Below are 14,857 nucleotides of genomic sequence, written 5' to 3'. Positions count from 1 at the left end.
AGGTACATGGGGGTCGCACGCACGCCTGGCTGCAGGGCATGTGGGCAGCCCGGGGATCAAACTCAAGACCTCAGGCTGGCAAGGCAGATGCCCGAGCCACGAGCCAACCCCGGGCTTCCGGGGCTTTTATGCTTCCTGATGGTCAGGCGGGGGCCAGGGGCTCCTGTCTCGGCCCTACAGCTGGTGGTCACTCACCCCAGTCTCGAGGCCTCGCACATGTTCGGACGGGCTCTGCCGTGCTCAGCCCGCTGCCCGCTCGGGTCCCTTGGTCTTGGTTTCCTGCGGCCGCTCTCTGATCACCCCTCCCTCGGCCTCCGCTCGTGGGCTGGGGGTCAGCGCGGGAGGGACGGCGTGGGCCGGGCGCCCGCCCCGTGTGCCTGTGTCTATAATAGTGTTTGTGTGGGAGCAAATCTGTGTCATTCCACATTTGTCCAAACCCAGCTCTGCACGCTGCCCTGAAGCAGCCGCGGGGCCGGGGAGATACATCCCTCAGTCATTGTCACACCGGGCCCTGCGGGGAGGGGGGGGGGGAGGAGAGGGGGGGACATGCGGGGCGAGGGCAGAGGCTCATGGGAAAGCGGTCGCACTCCTCAGCCTTGCAGTGAAGCTAGAGCTGCTCTAGAAAGGGTGGGGTGGCGCTCCTGAACCTGTTCCTCCTCCTCTCTCCTCCCATCTTCCCGCGGCTGTTTCTGGGTCATACCCCGCGGTGCTCAGGGCGCACACCTGCCTCTGTGCTCAGGAGTCACTCCCGGCAGACTGAGCTCAGACCCAGGCAGGTGTCTTCCCCACAGGACTATTGCCTCAGCCTCCTCCCCTCACATCTTTCTAAGTAAAATCTTCAACAATTAAAAACTATTCTGCTTTATCATTTCACACCACAAGACTGGCCCACATCCAAAAGAACAAAAGCAACCGGTGCTGGCGCGGATGTGGTGAGAAAGGGACACTCCTTCACTGTTGGTGGGAATGCCGACTGGTTCAGCCCTTTTGGAAAACAGTATGAACGATTCTCAAAAATTAGAAATTGAGCTCCCATTTGACCCAGCGATACCACTCCTGGGAATATATCCCAAAGAGGCAAAAATGTATAGTCGAAGTGACATCTGCACTTGTTTGTTCATGGCAGCACTCTTTACAATAGCCAAAAACTGGAAAAAAACTGAGTGCCCGAGAACAGATGACTGGTTAAAGAAACTTTGGTACATTTACACAATGGAGTACTATGTAGCTGTTAGAAAAGATGAAGTCATGAAATTTACGTACAAGTGGTACTACATGGAAAGTATCATGTTACGAGAAATGAGTCAGAAAGACAGGGACAGACATAGAAAGAATTCATTCATCTGGGGAACATAAAGTAACAAAATAGGAGACTAACATCCAAGAATAGTCGAGGTAAGTACCAGGAGGTTTACTCCATGGCTTGGAGGCCAGCCACACACTCTAGGGGTAAAGACAGCTCAGATAGAGAAGGGAGCACCAAATAAAGGGTATTGGGAAGATCCTCCCAGGATGGGAAACGCATGCTGAAAGTAGACTATAGGCCGAACATGGTTGCCACTCAATGCCTCTTTTGCAAACCACAGCACCCAAAAGGGCAGAGAGAACAAAAGGGAATGCCCTGCCACAGAGGCAGAATGGGATGTGGGGGAGAGGGGGGTGGGAGGGATACTGGGATCCGTGGTGGTGGAGAATGGGCGCCGGTGGAGGGATGGGTACTCGATCATTGTATAACTGAAACCCAAGCACAAAAATTTGTAAGTCTACAACTGTACTTCATGGTGTTTCACTAATAAAAATTAAAAAAAAAAACTATTCTGCTTTAATAGTTGTCGCACTGTAGCACTGTCCTCCCATTGTTCATCCATCTGCTCGAGTGGGCACCAGTATAATGTCTCCATGGTGAGACTTGTTGTTACTGTGTTTGGCATGTTGAACACGTCACAGGGAGCTTGCCAGGCTTTGCCGTGCCGGCGGGATACTCTCAGTAGCTTGCCGGGCTCTCCAAGAGAACAAAGGAATCAAACCCGGGTCGGCCTCATGCAAGACAAACGCCCTACCCACTATGCTATTGCTCCAGACCTTCTGCTTTAAAAATATTTTTAAAAATAAATAAAAAGGACGAACATGATTGCCACTCGATGCCTCTTTTGCAAACCACAACACCCAAACGGAGAGAGAGAACAAAAGGGAATGCCCTGCCACAGAGGCAGGGTGGGATGGGGGGATGGGGGTGGGAGGGACACTGGGATTCGTGGTGGTGGAGAATGGGCACTGGTGGAGGGATGGGTATTTGATCATTGTATAACTAAAACCCAAGCACAAAAAATTGTAAGTCTGGGGCTGGAGTGATACCACAGCAGGCAGGGCGTTTGCCTTGCACGCAGCCAAAATGGTTGACATAGGTTCGATTCCCAGCATCCCATATGGTCCCCCGAGCACCGCCAGGGGTGATTCCCGGGTGCATGAGCTAGGATCAACCCCTGAGCATAGCCGAGTGTGACCCAAAAAGCAAAAAAAGAAAAAAATTGTAAGTCTACACCTGTACCTCATGGTGTTTCACTAATAAAAATTTTTTTTAAAAAGTTGAAAAACTAAATAAATAAATAAATAAATGAAAGGGGAAAAGGCCTGGGCTAGAGGGATACAGCGGGGAGGGCGTTTGCCTTCCACACAGCCGATCCGAGTTCAATCCCTGGCATCCCATAGGGTCCCTCAAGCACTGCCAGGAGAAACCCCTGAGCATCGCTGGTGTGCCCCACGCCCCAAAAGAGAGGCCTGTATCTGCCACAGCCTCTCCAGACTGCTGCGTGCCCTGCCCCCACCCTGTCTCCACAATGCAACCACGGCCCCTGCCACCACAGCCCCCCATGAGCTAGACCCCCCTGGCGACAGCCCTCTGCAGCCTCAGCCCCTCAGTGGCTCCACCTGCCAGAGGTTCCTTGGCTCCCAGTCCCTGGTGACAGCCCCGAAGCCTGGAGCCCTGGTGCTGGTGCGGAGAACAGAGCAGTCCAAGTGGCGAGCCCCTCAGACACAGGGTCCCCAAGGGCACTGTGGCTGGGGGGCTGGGCTGGGGGGGGTGCCCCAGGGTCACTCGATCCTCAGCAATGTGAAATGACCCATTGTGAATGGGAAATGATGGCTTCACAGTGAAGCCCACTCAGCGCTCACTCACTGTGTGACCTCAGACAAGTGATTGGAGTCTCTGTGCTGAGTCATGTGTGTGGCCATGCAGGACAGCCCCACGCAGTGGCACTGCACATACTACAGATGCCCAGTCATGAGGATCCTCCTTGGCCTCGAGTGTCCGTGTGCCCCGGCCAGGCTGCAGGAGGTGGGCGCGATGTTGCTCGGGGCGCCAGGACCAGGGGGCTTGGAGACAGAGGGACCATCTTGGCTGACGGGGGATGCTCCCTGACGGTATGGCAGGGAGACCCAGGGAGCACCCCACCCCAAGCCCCCCTGGTTCCAGGCAGCCCCGGGGAAAAGACAAGAAAGTCCAGCTCCTCCTTGCTCCACACATCCCGATAAAATATTTATTATTTCAAGAAATAAATCTTTAAAAAAAAGAGAGAAGAGTCTCTATTGCTTCCCCAACAGCTGAGTGCTGGGGACCGTGGGGTCACGGGGTCACTGGGGCCCCGGGTCCAGTGAGGGCCCCTGAGTGAGCATTAGCATCAATCTCCAGCTCTGGGGGTGCTTGTTCTCCCTGGCAGAGGGCCGCTGGGGTCCAAGTGGGGTGGGCGGGAAAGGGGTCAGAGATCGGAGGGGGGGTGGCAGTGATTCTGGAGCCTGACAGGTCAATCAGGCCAGGCTGGGGTGGAGGTGAGAGCAGGGGGCAGGCGGGCCGCAGGGGTGAAGGTGGGCAGGGCAGGGCGAGCCTGAGGGAGGAAGCCGGGAACCCGCAGGCACTGGGCCCTCCCCAGCTCTGACCAGGTAGATGCTGGGGCCATTTAGGAGCCCTCCTGGACTCTCCAGGACCGAGGCGGGACGGGGATGAAGGCTTGAGAGGTCTGGGGTCTGGAATCCAAGTCATGCCAGGGGGGGCGATGCCCGGAGAGAAGGTGGGACAAGCAGGAGGGCAACCCAGGTCCGGGTTGACCCTGGACCCGGGGTTCGAGGGAGGGCGTTTGGGCGGAGGGGGGACCCTTTCTGGTCTTCTCCAGCCCCTGCCCCTTCTGTCCGCACCCCCAGCTACTCCAGAGGGACAGACTGACCCTCATGTCGCGCTCTCACGCCCTGACCATCTCGGGTGCCACCTGGCCTGCGCGGACCTCGCCGTGTCTCCTGCACCCAGAGGCCTCTGTCCATCCCGGGGGGGCCTCAGACCACCAGCGCGGTCCCAGGAGACGGCGGAGCCCCGGTGGGCGGCGCCTCGCCCTGCATCTGCCCGCGGGGGGCTCCGCGCAGCGGCTCACAGGCAGTCCTGGCACAGGGCCACCTGGCCCTTGCGGAAGTCCCGGCAGGGGCACAGCCGGCGGTACTTGGTGCTGGCGCCCGCGCAGCTGAAGAGCAGGGCGTCCTTCTGCAGAAAGCACTCCTGGCCGGGCTGCGCGAAGGCCGGGTACAGGTGGCTCATCTCCGACTCGGTGCTGTCACAGGGCACCTGCAGCCTGGTGGGGCAGGCACCGAGAGCTGAGACGGGGCTCGGGCTGGCCCTGCCGCACGGCAGCCCCGCCCTCCCACCAGACCACGCCCCGTCTGCCCCGCCCCACGCTCCCATTGGCCCTGCCCCTTCCTCCTATCAGGCCCCGCCCTCCTGTCTGACCTTGCCCCTTCCTCCCACCAGGCTCCGCCCTCCTGTCTGGCCTGTCCTACAGTCCCATCAGGCCCCGCCACTCACTCCATAGGGCTCCGCCCCTTACTCCCATAGGCCCCGCCCCCATATCCTGACCCCGCCCCTCCCTCTCGTCTTGCCTGCCCCCACATCCTGACTCCGTCCCTTCCTCCCGTCTGACCCCACCCCTACACTCTAACCCCGCCCCTCCCTCCCGTCTGGCCCCGACCCTACATCCTGACCCCGCCCCTCCTTCTCGTCTGACCCCGCCCCCACCCCGTCCCTCCCCTCTGACCCCGCCCCTCCCTCTTGCCTTGCCCCGCCCCCACGTCCTGACCCCGCCCCTCTCCCGTCTGGCCCCGCCCCTACATCCAGGCCCCTCCCTTCATACCCTGGGGGGGGCGTTGTCCCCCCCCACCCCTCCCAGCGAATGCCCCCTGGGCTGCCCCTTCGGTCCAGCCTTGGAGGCCGGAAGCTTAGAGGTGGGGGGTTGGACGGGCCGGGGCAGGGGAAGGACGTGAGCAGGCAGGGCAGCGGGCACTCACGTGCGGAAGGCGGCGCGGCTGTTGAGGAAGGGGAAGAAGGCGGGCTCGCAGACCAGCCCGTGGTCCAGGCAGGCGTCGGTGCAGGCCCGGCCCTCGGCCGCCAGCCAGGCGCGCAGGGAGCGCGCGGGGGGCCAGGTCCCGGGGCTCAGGCTGGCGTTCCGCGCCCACTCCAGGTGGCTGGCGTTGGGAGCCAGCACCAGGGTGCCCTGCGGGGCCGGGGTTCCCGGGGACACCGGGCTGGGAGCCGTGCAGAAGTCCTGCCCGCGGGAGAGCGGGGTTAGCAGGGGGGCCGGGCGCCTCTCATCCGTGGGCTCAGGGCACTGCAGTGCCCAGCGAGCTTCTGCCCACGGAGTCCTGCCCACCAACCGATCCTGCCAGGGGTCCCGGCCTTGGAGTTTTCAGGGTGCACTGCACTCCCAAGAGCTTACCCCCAGCCCCTTGGGGATCCCATGGGGGGTAGGAGGCACAGCCTGACTCTGCCCATCCTGGGCTGGGGCCCACGGCTTCAGGCGTCTCCTTCAGTAGCTCGGCCAAATGCTGAGCTTTGTTTGGATTGGGGGCCGCACTCCGCGGTTCTCAGGGGCTTCTGGGCGGGTGGGGGGGTGGGCGAATTGGGGTGGGGGGGAGCTGAGAACGGATCCAGCCTCTTGCATGCAACCCCTGAACTCATCCCACCCTACAGGCCTACAAGCCGGTGCTGTGAGGACCAGGGCAGTGGGGTAACCCCCAAGCCCAGCCCCCCCCCTGCAGGGCTCACACCCCATCTTGCAGGGACATGGCCCCCTCCCTCCCAGCCCGCCCCCTACCTGGTGTTGGATGTAGGCGTGCAGCCGCTCCAGCATGCCCTCGCATGTGTACTCGTAGGGGAGGTAGGGGTCTACCTGTGGGGGAGGCACCTGGTTTGGAGGCGCCCGAAGCGGGAAGGCCTGGAGGCTCTCACACCCCCCAGCCCTGCCCCAGGCACTTGAGAGTCCAGCTGGCCCCTGGGGTTCAACCCTGCCGTCCCTCCCCTGTGCACTGCTCCCCATCCCACCCCGGGGCAGACGCCTGCTCCTCAGACACCCAGGTCGTGGCATCCTCCCCTTGTGGGGTCACCCCTCCCAGGAAGTCCTCCGGACCCCTCTTACCCAGGACTCGCACCCGCGTCATCCTGTGTCCTCCAGGTCCCTGTCACTGTCTGTCCTCACCAATACCTGCTCATCGTGCCGTGCGGGGCCCCAGGGGACACCTGGCAGGTGGGGCATCTCCGACCTCACACACGGCCCCGGGTGCCTGGGACTCAATGGCACCCCCAGTGCGCCTGCGTGCTGCCCCAGACGAGGCCATAGGAACAGGGGGCGTCTGGCTCCCGGCCACGGGGTACCCCTGTCCAGACCAGGCTCCCGGAGGATGCTAGGTGGGGCGGCCCAGGGAGCAGCCAGGCGCACGCTCGCTGGCCAGGGCAGAAGGAAGCTGAGTCCCTGGCTGGCACTGTGGGTGTGCGTCCCAAGAAAGGAGACCCCAGGGCCCCCGGAAAGCTGTAGTCACTCTGGCCCTATCCTGCCACCAGCTCTCAGCCAGTCCTAACCTGACCTCTGTCCCCTGACCTGCATCCTTGTCCTCAGGTCCTGGGTCGGGGAATGAGGGTTTGGATCCAGGGCAATTCCCAAGGACCCGGGGTGCTGCCTGTAGCCCCTTCCCCTGCCCAGCAGCTGCAGTGACACCTTGGGGCTGTAACAGTCTCGGAGCATGCAGGGTCAAGCCCAGACTAGCCATCAAAGCCCCAGAGCTGGGTCGGGGGCTGTCATGGGTGCTAAGGCACTGACCTTGTGACCTTACGGGGTTAGAGCCCCGACACCCAGTAAGGTCCCCCGAGCCCCTCCAGAAGTGGCCATTGAGCTCAAATCCAGGAGTACGCCCTGAACACCGGGTGTCGCCCCAGAGACCCTCTGTCAGCGTGGCCCCACCGTGGCACCCCCACAACACACGTGACTCTGGGTGGGGTGCAACGGAAGCCCCATGGCCACGTGATTCCAAGGTCCTGGTGAGTGGGGCCTGGCCACCTGTCCCACTGTCCCAGGGATGGCGGGCCTGGCCACAGGACATGTGCCCCAGAGCAGGGACAGGCCGCGGGGACGGGCGCTGGGCTCAAGAGGCCTCACCCCAGGTGAGACGCCAGCGGGGAGCCCCAAGAGGGCAGGAGGGGCTCCCGGGGTGCAGCCGGCTCGCCCCCTTGGGCCCTGCGAGCGGCCCCTAAATCTCTTTACTGAAATAGCATGAAAGGGCCCAGCCACTCGCCTCCGGCCACACAGCCTGGGGTGCCCGTGGGGCTCCCGGGGCTTCGCAGGCAGTGCTGGGGCTGAGGGAGGCCGCAGGGTCCTGTCTGGCCGTGACCGGCTGAAAGGCTCAGGGTTTCCCTGGGATTTTTGTTTGGGGGAACATATGGCAGTGCTCAGGACTTACTCTTGGCTCTGCACTCAGGGGTCTTTCCTGATGAGATCTGGGGGACCCTATGGGGTGCCAGGGATCAAGCCTGGGTGAACTGTGTGCAAAGCCAGCGCCTTCCCACTGCACATTTTCGTTTCATTTTGGTTTTGGTTTTGGGCCACGGCCGGGGGTGCTCCGAGCTGACTCCTGGCTCAGTGCCCAGGAATCACTCCTGGTGGTGCTCGGGAAATTGAACCCGTGTCACCTGCGTACAAGGCAAACGCCCTCCCCGCTGTCCCTTCGCTCTGGCCCCTCTCCTGGGCATCTAGATCCTCTTAATACTGTACTTTTTTAATTAGTTAATGAACAAATTGAACAGATGTCCATGTTAAAGACTATCCAACAGAAAAGCAATAAAAGCTCATTTGCCTCCTGCCCCAGAGGCTAGCCTGGCCCCAAGGCAGCCACCGCCACAGAGTTCTTGTGTGAGCAACCAGAAATAACACAGCACGGAGACCGGCCCAGACACACACAGGCACACGGGTACATGTACACACACACACACACACGGGTGTACACACGGGCACATGTGCACACGGGAGTATAGACACACGTGAACACTGGCATAAATACAAAGGTAGATGCATACACACACAAGTGTACACACAAACACACAGGCACATATACACATGGGTGTACACATAGGCACACAAGGGCGTACACACAGGTGCACATGCACATGGTGTGTATGCACACACAGGCGCACGTGTGCACGGGTATACACGCACTGACAGGAGCATGTGTGCATGGGTGTACATGCACACACAAGTTCACATTTGCCCAGGTATACACACAGGTGCGTGTGTGCACCAGTGTACATACACAGGGGCATGGGTGTACAGGCAGAGACAGGCAGCCGCACACAGCAGGGGCTCCTACCTGGGTGCTCAGGATGGCCTGGATGGCAGCCTCGAATTCCCCTGAGTTGTTGTAGTCCACGGTCCACACGTGCGGCTTGCCAATGAACTTCTCTGCGTAGGGGTGCTGCGAGAACACCTGGGGGCACAGGCGGCGGCTGCTGGGCCTCCGTGGGGGCCGAGGGGCAGGGGCGTCCCACCTGGCCCGCCCAGCCCCCCACTCACCTCCCTGGAGGTGGGCTTCCCCCGGAAGAACTCGTGGTTGAGGGAGCTGTGCGGTGGCCGGAAGCCGGCCTGCAGGAACACACAGCCATTGGCGATGGCCTCCAGCGGCGCTGGGCCCTCGTAGGGGAAGCCGAACCCGATGAAGAGCTGAGGGTGGAAGGAGAGTGAGCTCGGGAGGAGCCAAGGGAGGCCGAACGCGGGCGGGGAGGACATTCTGGGCCGCCCAGCAGGGCCCAGTTCCCCCGCGTGGGAAGGGAGGAGGAATCCAGAGCTCTGGCTCTGGTCGGCTGAGATTCCAGAGGGACAAGAGAAGAGGGAAAGGGTCCAGGGTAACCTCGACTGCTGACCTCAAAGGGCCTCGAACCATCGCAGAGAATAAGTCCAAGTTAGGGCCGCCATGTGCAGTGGGGCAGGTTGCACACTGAACAAAGGAACCTTCCCCCCACCACCACCACCTCCCTCTTTCACACATTCCCATGCGCACAGACACACTCATACTCATGCACGACACTTGGAGAAGTCGGGGAAGTGACGGGAGAGCGGGGAGGCCTAGGACCGAGCAGGCATGCCCGCAGCTGCCCACGGCTGGCTCACTTTGGCTTTGCGTAGCAGCTGCTGGAACTCGGGCTGCGGCAGGAGGCCATGGTTCTTCACGAAGGCCGGCACCTCGGGGGGCCGCTGGCTCTCATAGTACACCGTGCCGTGGATCTCCATGTATTTGTTCAGGATGCCCAGGAACTTCTCCTTGCCCTGGAGGGTGAGACGGAGGCCGTGAGGCACCCGAGCTGGCCTTGTGGCCCCTGATCGGGAGGCTGACGGGGCTGGACTGCGGCCTCGGGTCGAGAGACAGCCCCGGGCCCCTGGGGAACAGGCAGTGCCGCCTTGTGGAGTCATCCGACTTCTGACTCCGGGGACACCAGCGGCTCCCGGGAGCCAGACCTCAGTTCACTCCTCACCCACCCGGCACTGACCCCTCGGCCTTTGGTTTTACTTATTTGGGCCACACCTGGCTGTGCTCAGGGGACAAGTGGGAGCCAGGAGTCAAACCTGCAGTGGCCGCAGGTAAGGCAGGAACACTGCGTGAGCGCTCCAGCCCTGCCCGCTCTCACCACCTGCCTACCCATCCTGTGCCCACCCACCCTGTGCCCACCCACCCACCCACCAGCTATCTACCCCTTTCAGCCACCTTCCCCCTCCCCCTCCCTCCCGGCACCCGGCTGTCCATCCATCCATTCACCCACATACCCAGTGGCGTATCCTTCCTGCCACCCACCACTGGCGTGCCCTCCCATCCGACTACCCACCCCTCGCCCCATCAGTGCAGTGTGTATTGACGGGGCACCTGTCACGGAGTGACGCTGTGCCTGATGCCGGGAGCACGGCAGAGAGCAGAGCGCTGGCGTTCCTGGGGGACCCGCAAGCCAAACATCCCCAGACTAGCCGAGGCTGGGCTGCACCTCCCATCCCTGGGCCAGGGCCTCGGGGACCAGCCCCGCTGCGGGGGGGGTGGGTGCAGGGACGGAAGGGGTCACTCCTTGTGATGGCCTCTCGGGCTCCCTAGTAACCCACACAGACACTGTCTCGGCACCCAGGGATGCGGGGGCCCTCACGGTGGCGTGGGGTGCCTGAGCTCTGTGTCACCACCCACGTGGAGCAGCTCTGCCCCAGGTCTCTGCCACCGGGTCGGGGGGAGGCTGAGCTCGAGGAGTCCCAGTCGAGGGGTGGGGTGGGAAGGGGCCCAGAGAGAGTGCAGCCCACCTTAGCCGGCGCTTCTGGGAGGGCCCGAAACCCACCCAAGGGCCCAGAACTCTGAGGCAACATCCAGCAGAGAAGGAGCCTCTGCGGCCCTTGTCCCGGTGTTCCTGTGTCCCCGGGCTGCCCATGTCCCCGCAGCCAGGCGTCACCAGGCTGAGGGTCCCATGGAGAGGCTCTGGGGGCTCCCGTGGAAGAGAGGCAGGCCAGATCTGGGGGAAAACCTCCCCATCCTGTGTCTGATCGAGGAGATTTGGAGTTCTGGGGCTCCCAGACGCGTCAAGCATGGCAGAGTGGCGTTCTTGACCTCAGGAGAGACTCACTAAGTTTCCAGAACCCAAACCACGAGGAGCAAGAAATCCCCACTGGAGGGGCTTGGGACGGAACAGGACACACGAGGAAGCGGGCGGGTAGGCCTGGTGACCAGCCCCCACGCCCACTACAGCAGGGATGCAGACAGAGAGACCAACCTGTGGGACAGACCAGCCCGGAGACAGACCCACATGTGCAGCCTGGGAGAGGCGTGGGAGCATCAGGGAGGGGAGACCCGGGTGCGAGCAGACGATGGGAGACACCCAGGCAACAGTGCTAATGGAAACCGGGGCGGGGCGGGGGGCGGGCGTTCACACAGGCCAGCAGAAAGCCCCGTCTCTGCAGCTCTGGGCCGGGAGTGCAGATGGTAGAAAGGCTGGGTGGGGTGGAGATGAAGCCCTGCCGCTCCGGGGAAGACGGGCTGCAAGCTACTAGAAGATATTTCCAAAGCATATGTTTGACAAAGGACTCACCTTCGGAATATATATATCTATATCTATATATATATATATATGTAGCACTGTCCTCCCATTGTTCATCGATTTGCTCGAGTGGGCACCAGTAATGTCTCCATTGTGAGACTCGTTGTTGCTGTTTTGGGTATATCAAATATGCCACGGGGAGCTTGCCAGGCTTTGCCGTGTGGGCAACTTAGTCTCGACAGCTTGCCGGGCTCTCCGAGCGGGGTGGAGGAACCGAACCCGGGTCGCCCGGGTTGGCTGCACGCAAGGCAAACGCCCTACCCAGCTGGAGTGGAGATATATATATATATAATATATACAAAACCCAGCCCGGAGAGAGCATGGCGGGGAGGGCGCCGGCTCCGCACACGGCCAGGCCAGGTTTGATCCCATCACCCCAGAGGAACCCCGACCCCCGCCAGGAGTGAGCCCTGAGCACAGCTGGGCAGGGCCCCCCCAAATAAATAAATAAATAAATAAATAAAAGCACAAGAGAAAATAAAAGGAAAGAGTGATCTGAAACACAGGCACCCGAAGTAGAAGCCGAAACAAGAGCAGCGTGTGGAACAGGCCGGAAGGAATGAAAAGTGGGGGTCCGCAGCGACTGCAGTCCTGTCCCCCGCCCTCGCTGCATCCCAGCCCCTGTCCTCCACCTGCCCGGTGCCCATTTTGGGAAACGGCTCTCTGGCACCGGGGGCCAGCGCAGACACCCCGTGCCAGAGACCAGCCCTTCCCTCCCGCCCCTCGCCTCTCCCTGCGGGTGGGCCCATAATCGTTTTCCAGAAAGGCAGAGGTGCTCCGTGCCCTCCTTCCCACAAAGGGCACAGCTTGCTGTCCCTGCTGCCCGTTGGCCCCACATGGCAGCTACTGACACCCGGCTGGGTCCCGGGCGCCCCACACTGCAGGGCTTGGGGGGACTGGTCAGGCTGAGTCCCACCCGCGTGTCACTCAGCCCCGGCCCTGGGCTCCTCCCGTGTAGCGTGGCAAGTGCGGTCATGGCAGGCCGGGTGAGAAACCCACGGACCCCGCCGTGTGCGAGCGTTTCCAGAGGGGCAGGAGGGCTGTCCAGGGCTCTTTTCCCTCCCCAGCACAGGGTGTCCGTGGGAACAGGGAGCCAGAGCGGGCAGGGGCTTCAAAACTAAACAGGACAAGGGGTTGAAGAGATAGCACAGCGGGTAGGGCGTTTGCCTTGCACGCAGCCAACCCGGGTTCGATTCCCAGCATCCCATATGGTCCCCCGAGCACCGCCAGGAGTAACTCCTGAGTGCAGAGCCAGGAGTAACCCCTATGCATCGCCGGGTGTGACCCAAAAAGCAAAAAAAAAACTAAACAGGACAGGTGGAGCGACAGGGAAAGGGCCCTCAGGAGACTCCCAGCACCCGGATGACAGCCCCATGTTCAAGAATAGACAAAACTCCAGGTGACGGGGCAAGAGCACAGCAGGGAGGGTGCTGGCCTTGCACACGGCCCACCCAGGCTCGATCCCAGCACCCCATAGGGTCCCCGGAGCCAGCCAGGAGTGACCCCTGAGTGCAGAGCCAGTCCTGAGCACCGCCGGGTGTAGCCCAAAACTTAGAAAACAGAGGGGAGGAGCGATAGCACAGCAGGGAGGGTGTTTGCCTTATACACGGCTGACCTGGGTTCGATCCCCAGCATCCCATAGGGTCCCCCGAGCACCGCCAGGAGTAATTCCTAAGCACAGAAGCAGGAGTAACCCCTGAGCATTGTAGGGTGTGATCCCCCCCAAAAAAAAGGAAAACAGAGAGCTGTCCCCTGGGCGGAGGGGTCCCAGCCACGTGGTGCGCAGTTGCTGCCTGCGGTTCTGCATCTGCAGCAGCATCAGCTTGGTAGCGATGCAGGTGGGCACAGGTGGGAAGGTGTGAGGAAGCCACTGAGGGGCTGGGACACCCCCGGTCCTGGCATCCGGGATGAGTGTGGTACGTGAGTGTGGTCGTGCCTGTGGGTCGTGAGCGGGTGTGAGAAATTTGTGTCCGTGTGAGACTGAGCAGGATGCAACATGGCGAGAGTGTGTGTGGACGTGGTGTTTGTGAGAGTGTTTGTGAGTGTGTGTGAGTGTGTGAGACTGTGTAGTATGAGTGTGTAAGAGAGTGTGTAGTGTGTGATACTGTGTGTAGTTGGAGTATAAAACTACGTGTGTAAGACTGTGTGAATGTGTAAGAGAGACAGTGTGTAGTGTGAGTGTAAAACTGTGTATGAGACTGTGTGAGTATGTGTGGTATATGTGATACTGTGTGTAGTATGAGTGTGTGTGAGTGAAATAATGTGATTGTGAAACCGTGTGAAACTCTATGTGAGTGTGTTGTTGTGTGGAGTGTTGCTGTGTAGAGTGTGGTGTGCGTGAGACTGTGTGTGTGAGAGTGTGTGTTGTTGACTGTGGTGTGTGTGAGTTTTTTTATGGTGTGTGTTAGACTGTGTGAGAGTGTGTTGTTGTGTTGAGTGTGGTGTGTGTGACTGTGTGTATGTGAGACTGTGTTGTGTGTAGTGTGGTGTATGTGAGACTGTGTGTGAGAGTGTGTAGAGTGTGGTGTGTGTGAGATTGTGTGTGAGAGTTGGTGTGTGGAATGTGATATGAGTGTGTGAGAGTGTTGGTATGTGGAGTGTGGTGTGTGTGAGACTGTGTGAGAGAGTGTGTGTTGGTGTGTGGAGTGTGGTGTGTGTGAGGCTGTGTGTGAGAGTGTTGGTGTGTGGAATGTGGTTTGAGTGTGTGTGAGAGTGTGTTGGTGTGTGGAGTGTGGTGTGTGTGAGACTGTGTGTGAGAGTGTTGGTGTATGGAATGTGGTATGAGTGTGTGTGTGTGAGAGTGTGTTGGTGTGTGAGTGTGTGCGTGTGTAAGGTCAGTCCATCGGGGATATTCACCACCCAGGGCCTATGTCCCCCCCAGGCCTGGAGCCCGTCACTGGGAAGCTCTCCCGGGGGGTGCCCAGGGTCTCGGGGCGAGGGACAGAGTGCCCGGCGGGCGTGGCTCACGGTGCTCACCTTCCAGATGCTGGCCTCCTTGCCGTACACCACGGCCATGGTGCTGCTCTTGGCGCCTGTGACCAGCTGCCTCTCGGGGCCACTCAGCTCCTCCAGCACGAAGCCCATGAAGGAGTTGTCGGGGGTGTGAGCTGTGGCCACACAGGTGGTCAGCAGGGGCGGGGACGCCTCCCCCCACAGACTCTCCCAGGGCAGAGGGGGCCCCCTGCTAACTCGGGACAGGGAAACTGAGGCCCAAGCCACGTGATGCTCAGCCCAGGTCCCTGTGCCCACCAGGCGTGTCTGAGGCAGTTCCCGGACCCTACACTAGGCTGGGCTCGTCTCCTCCTGAGCGAGCCCCTCTCGTCCCCAGGGGCCCCCGCCACTGGCAGGATCAGACCCTGCTGGTGTCCCCCTCCATGCCCCTGAGGCCTCACTCCCTGGATCCCCTCAGCCCACGACCACTGACCTGTCCCCCAGGACCCA

At 61.0% G+C, this 14,857-nt stretch overlaps 1 protein-coding gene across 3 annotated transcripts in view; it reads right to left on the bottom strand.

Annotated features, from left to right (window-relative positions):
* Window positions 1–4,402: 4,402 nt before the first annotated feature.
* Window positions 4,403–14,857, bottom strand: part of MGAT5B (alpha-1,6-mannosylglycoprotein 6-beta-N-acetylglucosaminyltransferase B) — a 31,129-nt gene continuing 20,674 nt past the window's right edge. For all 3 annotated transcript variants that reach the window (XM_056115412.1, XM_056115414.1, XM_056115413.1), the window contains 7 exons: window positions 14,393–14,523; window positions 9,465–9,620; window positions 8,871–9,017; window positions 8,668–8,784; window positions 6,129–6,203; window positions 5,323–5,579; window positions 4,403–4,613 (listed from right to left, as the gene is read on the bottom strand). In XM_056115412.1, coding sequence (XP_055971387.1) covers window positions 4,415–4,613; window positions 5,323–5,579; window positions 6,129–6,203; window positions 8,668–8,784; window positions 8,871–9,017; window positions 9,465–9,620; window positions 14,393–14,523 — 1,082 coding nt within the window. In that variant the 3' untranslated portion in view covers window positions 4,403–4,414. The remainder of the gene's footprint in view (window positions 4,614–5,322; window positions 5,580–6,128; window positions 6,204–8,667; window positions 8,785–8,870; window positions 9,018–9,464; window positions 9,621–14,392; window positions 14,524–14,857) is intronic.

This window comes from Sorex fumeus, unplaced genomic scaffold, assembly GCF_029834395.1.
Source record: "Sorex fumeus unplaced genomic scaffold, SorFum_2.1 ptg000029l, whole genome shotgun sequence".
Taxonomy (NCBI): domain Eukaryota; kingdom Metazoa; phylum Chordata; class Mammalia; order Eulipotyphla; family Soricidae; genus Sorex; species Sorex fumeus.
The sequence above is the reverse complement of the archived record's forward strand: the minus strand, read 5'-3'. Positions and strand labels throughout refer to the sequence as shown.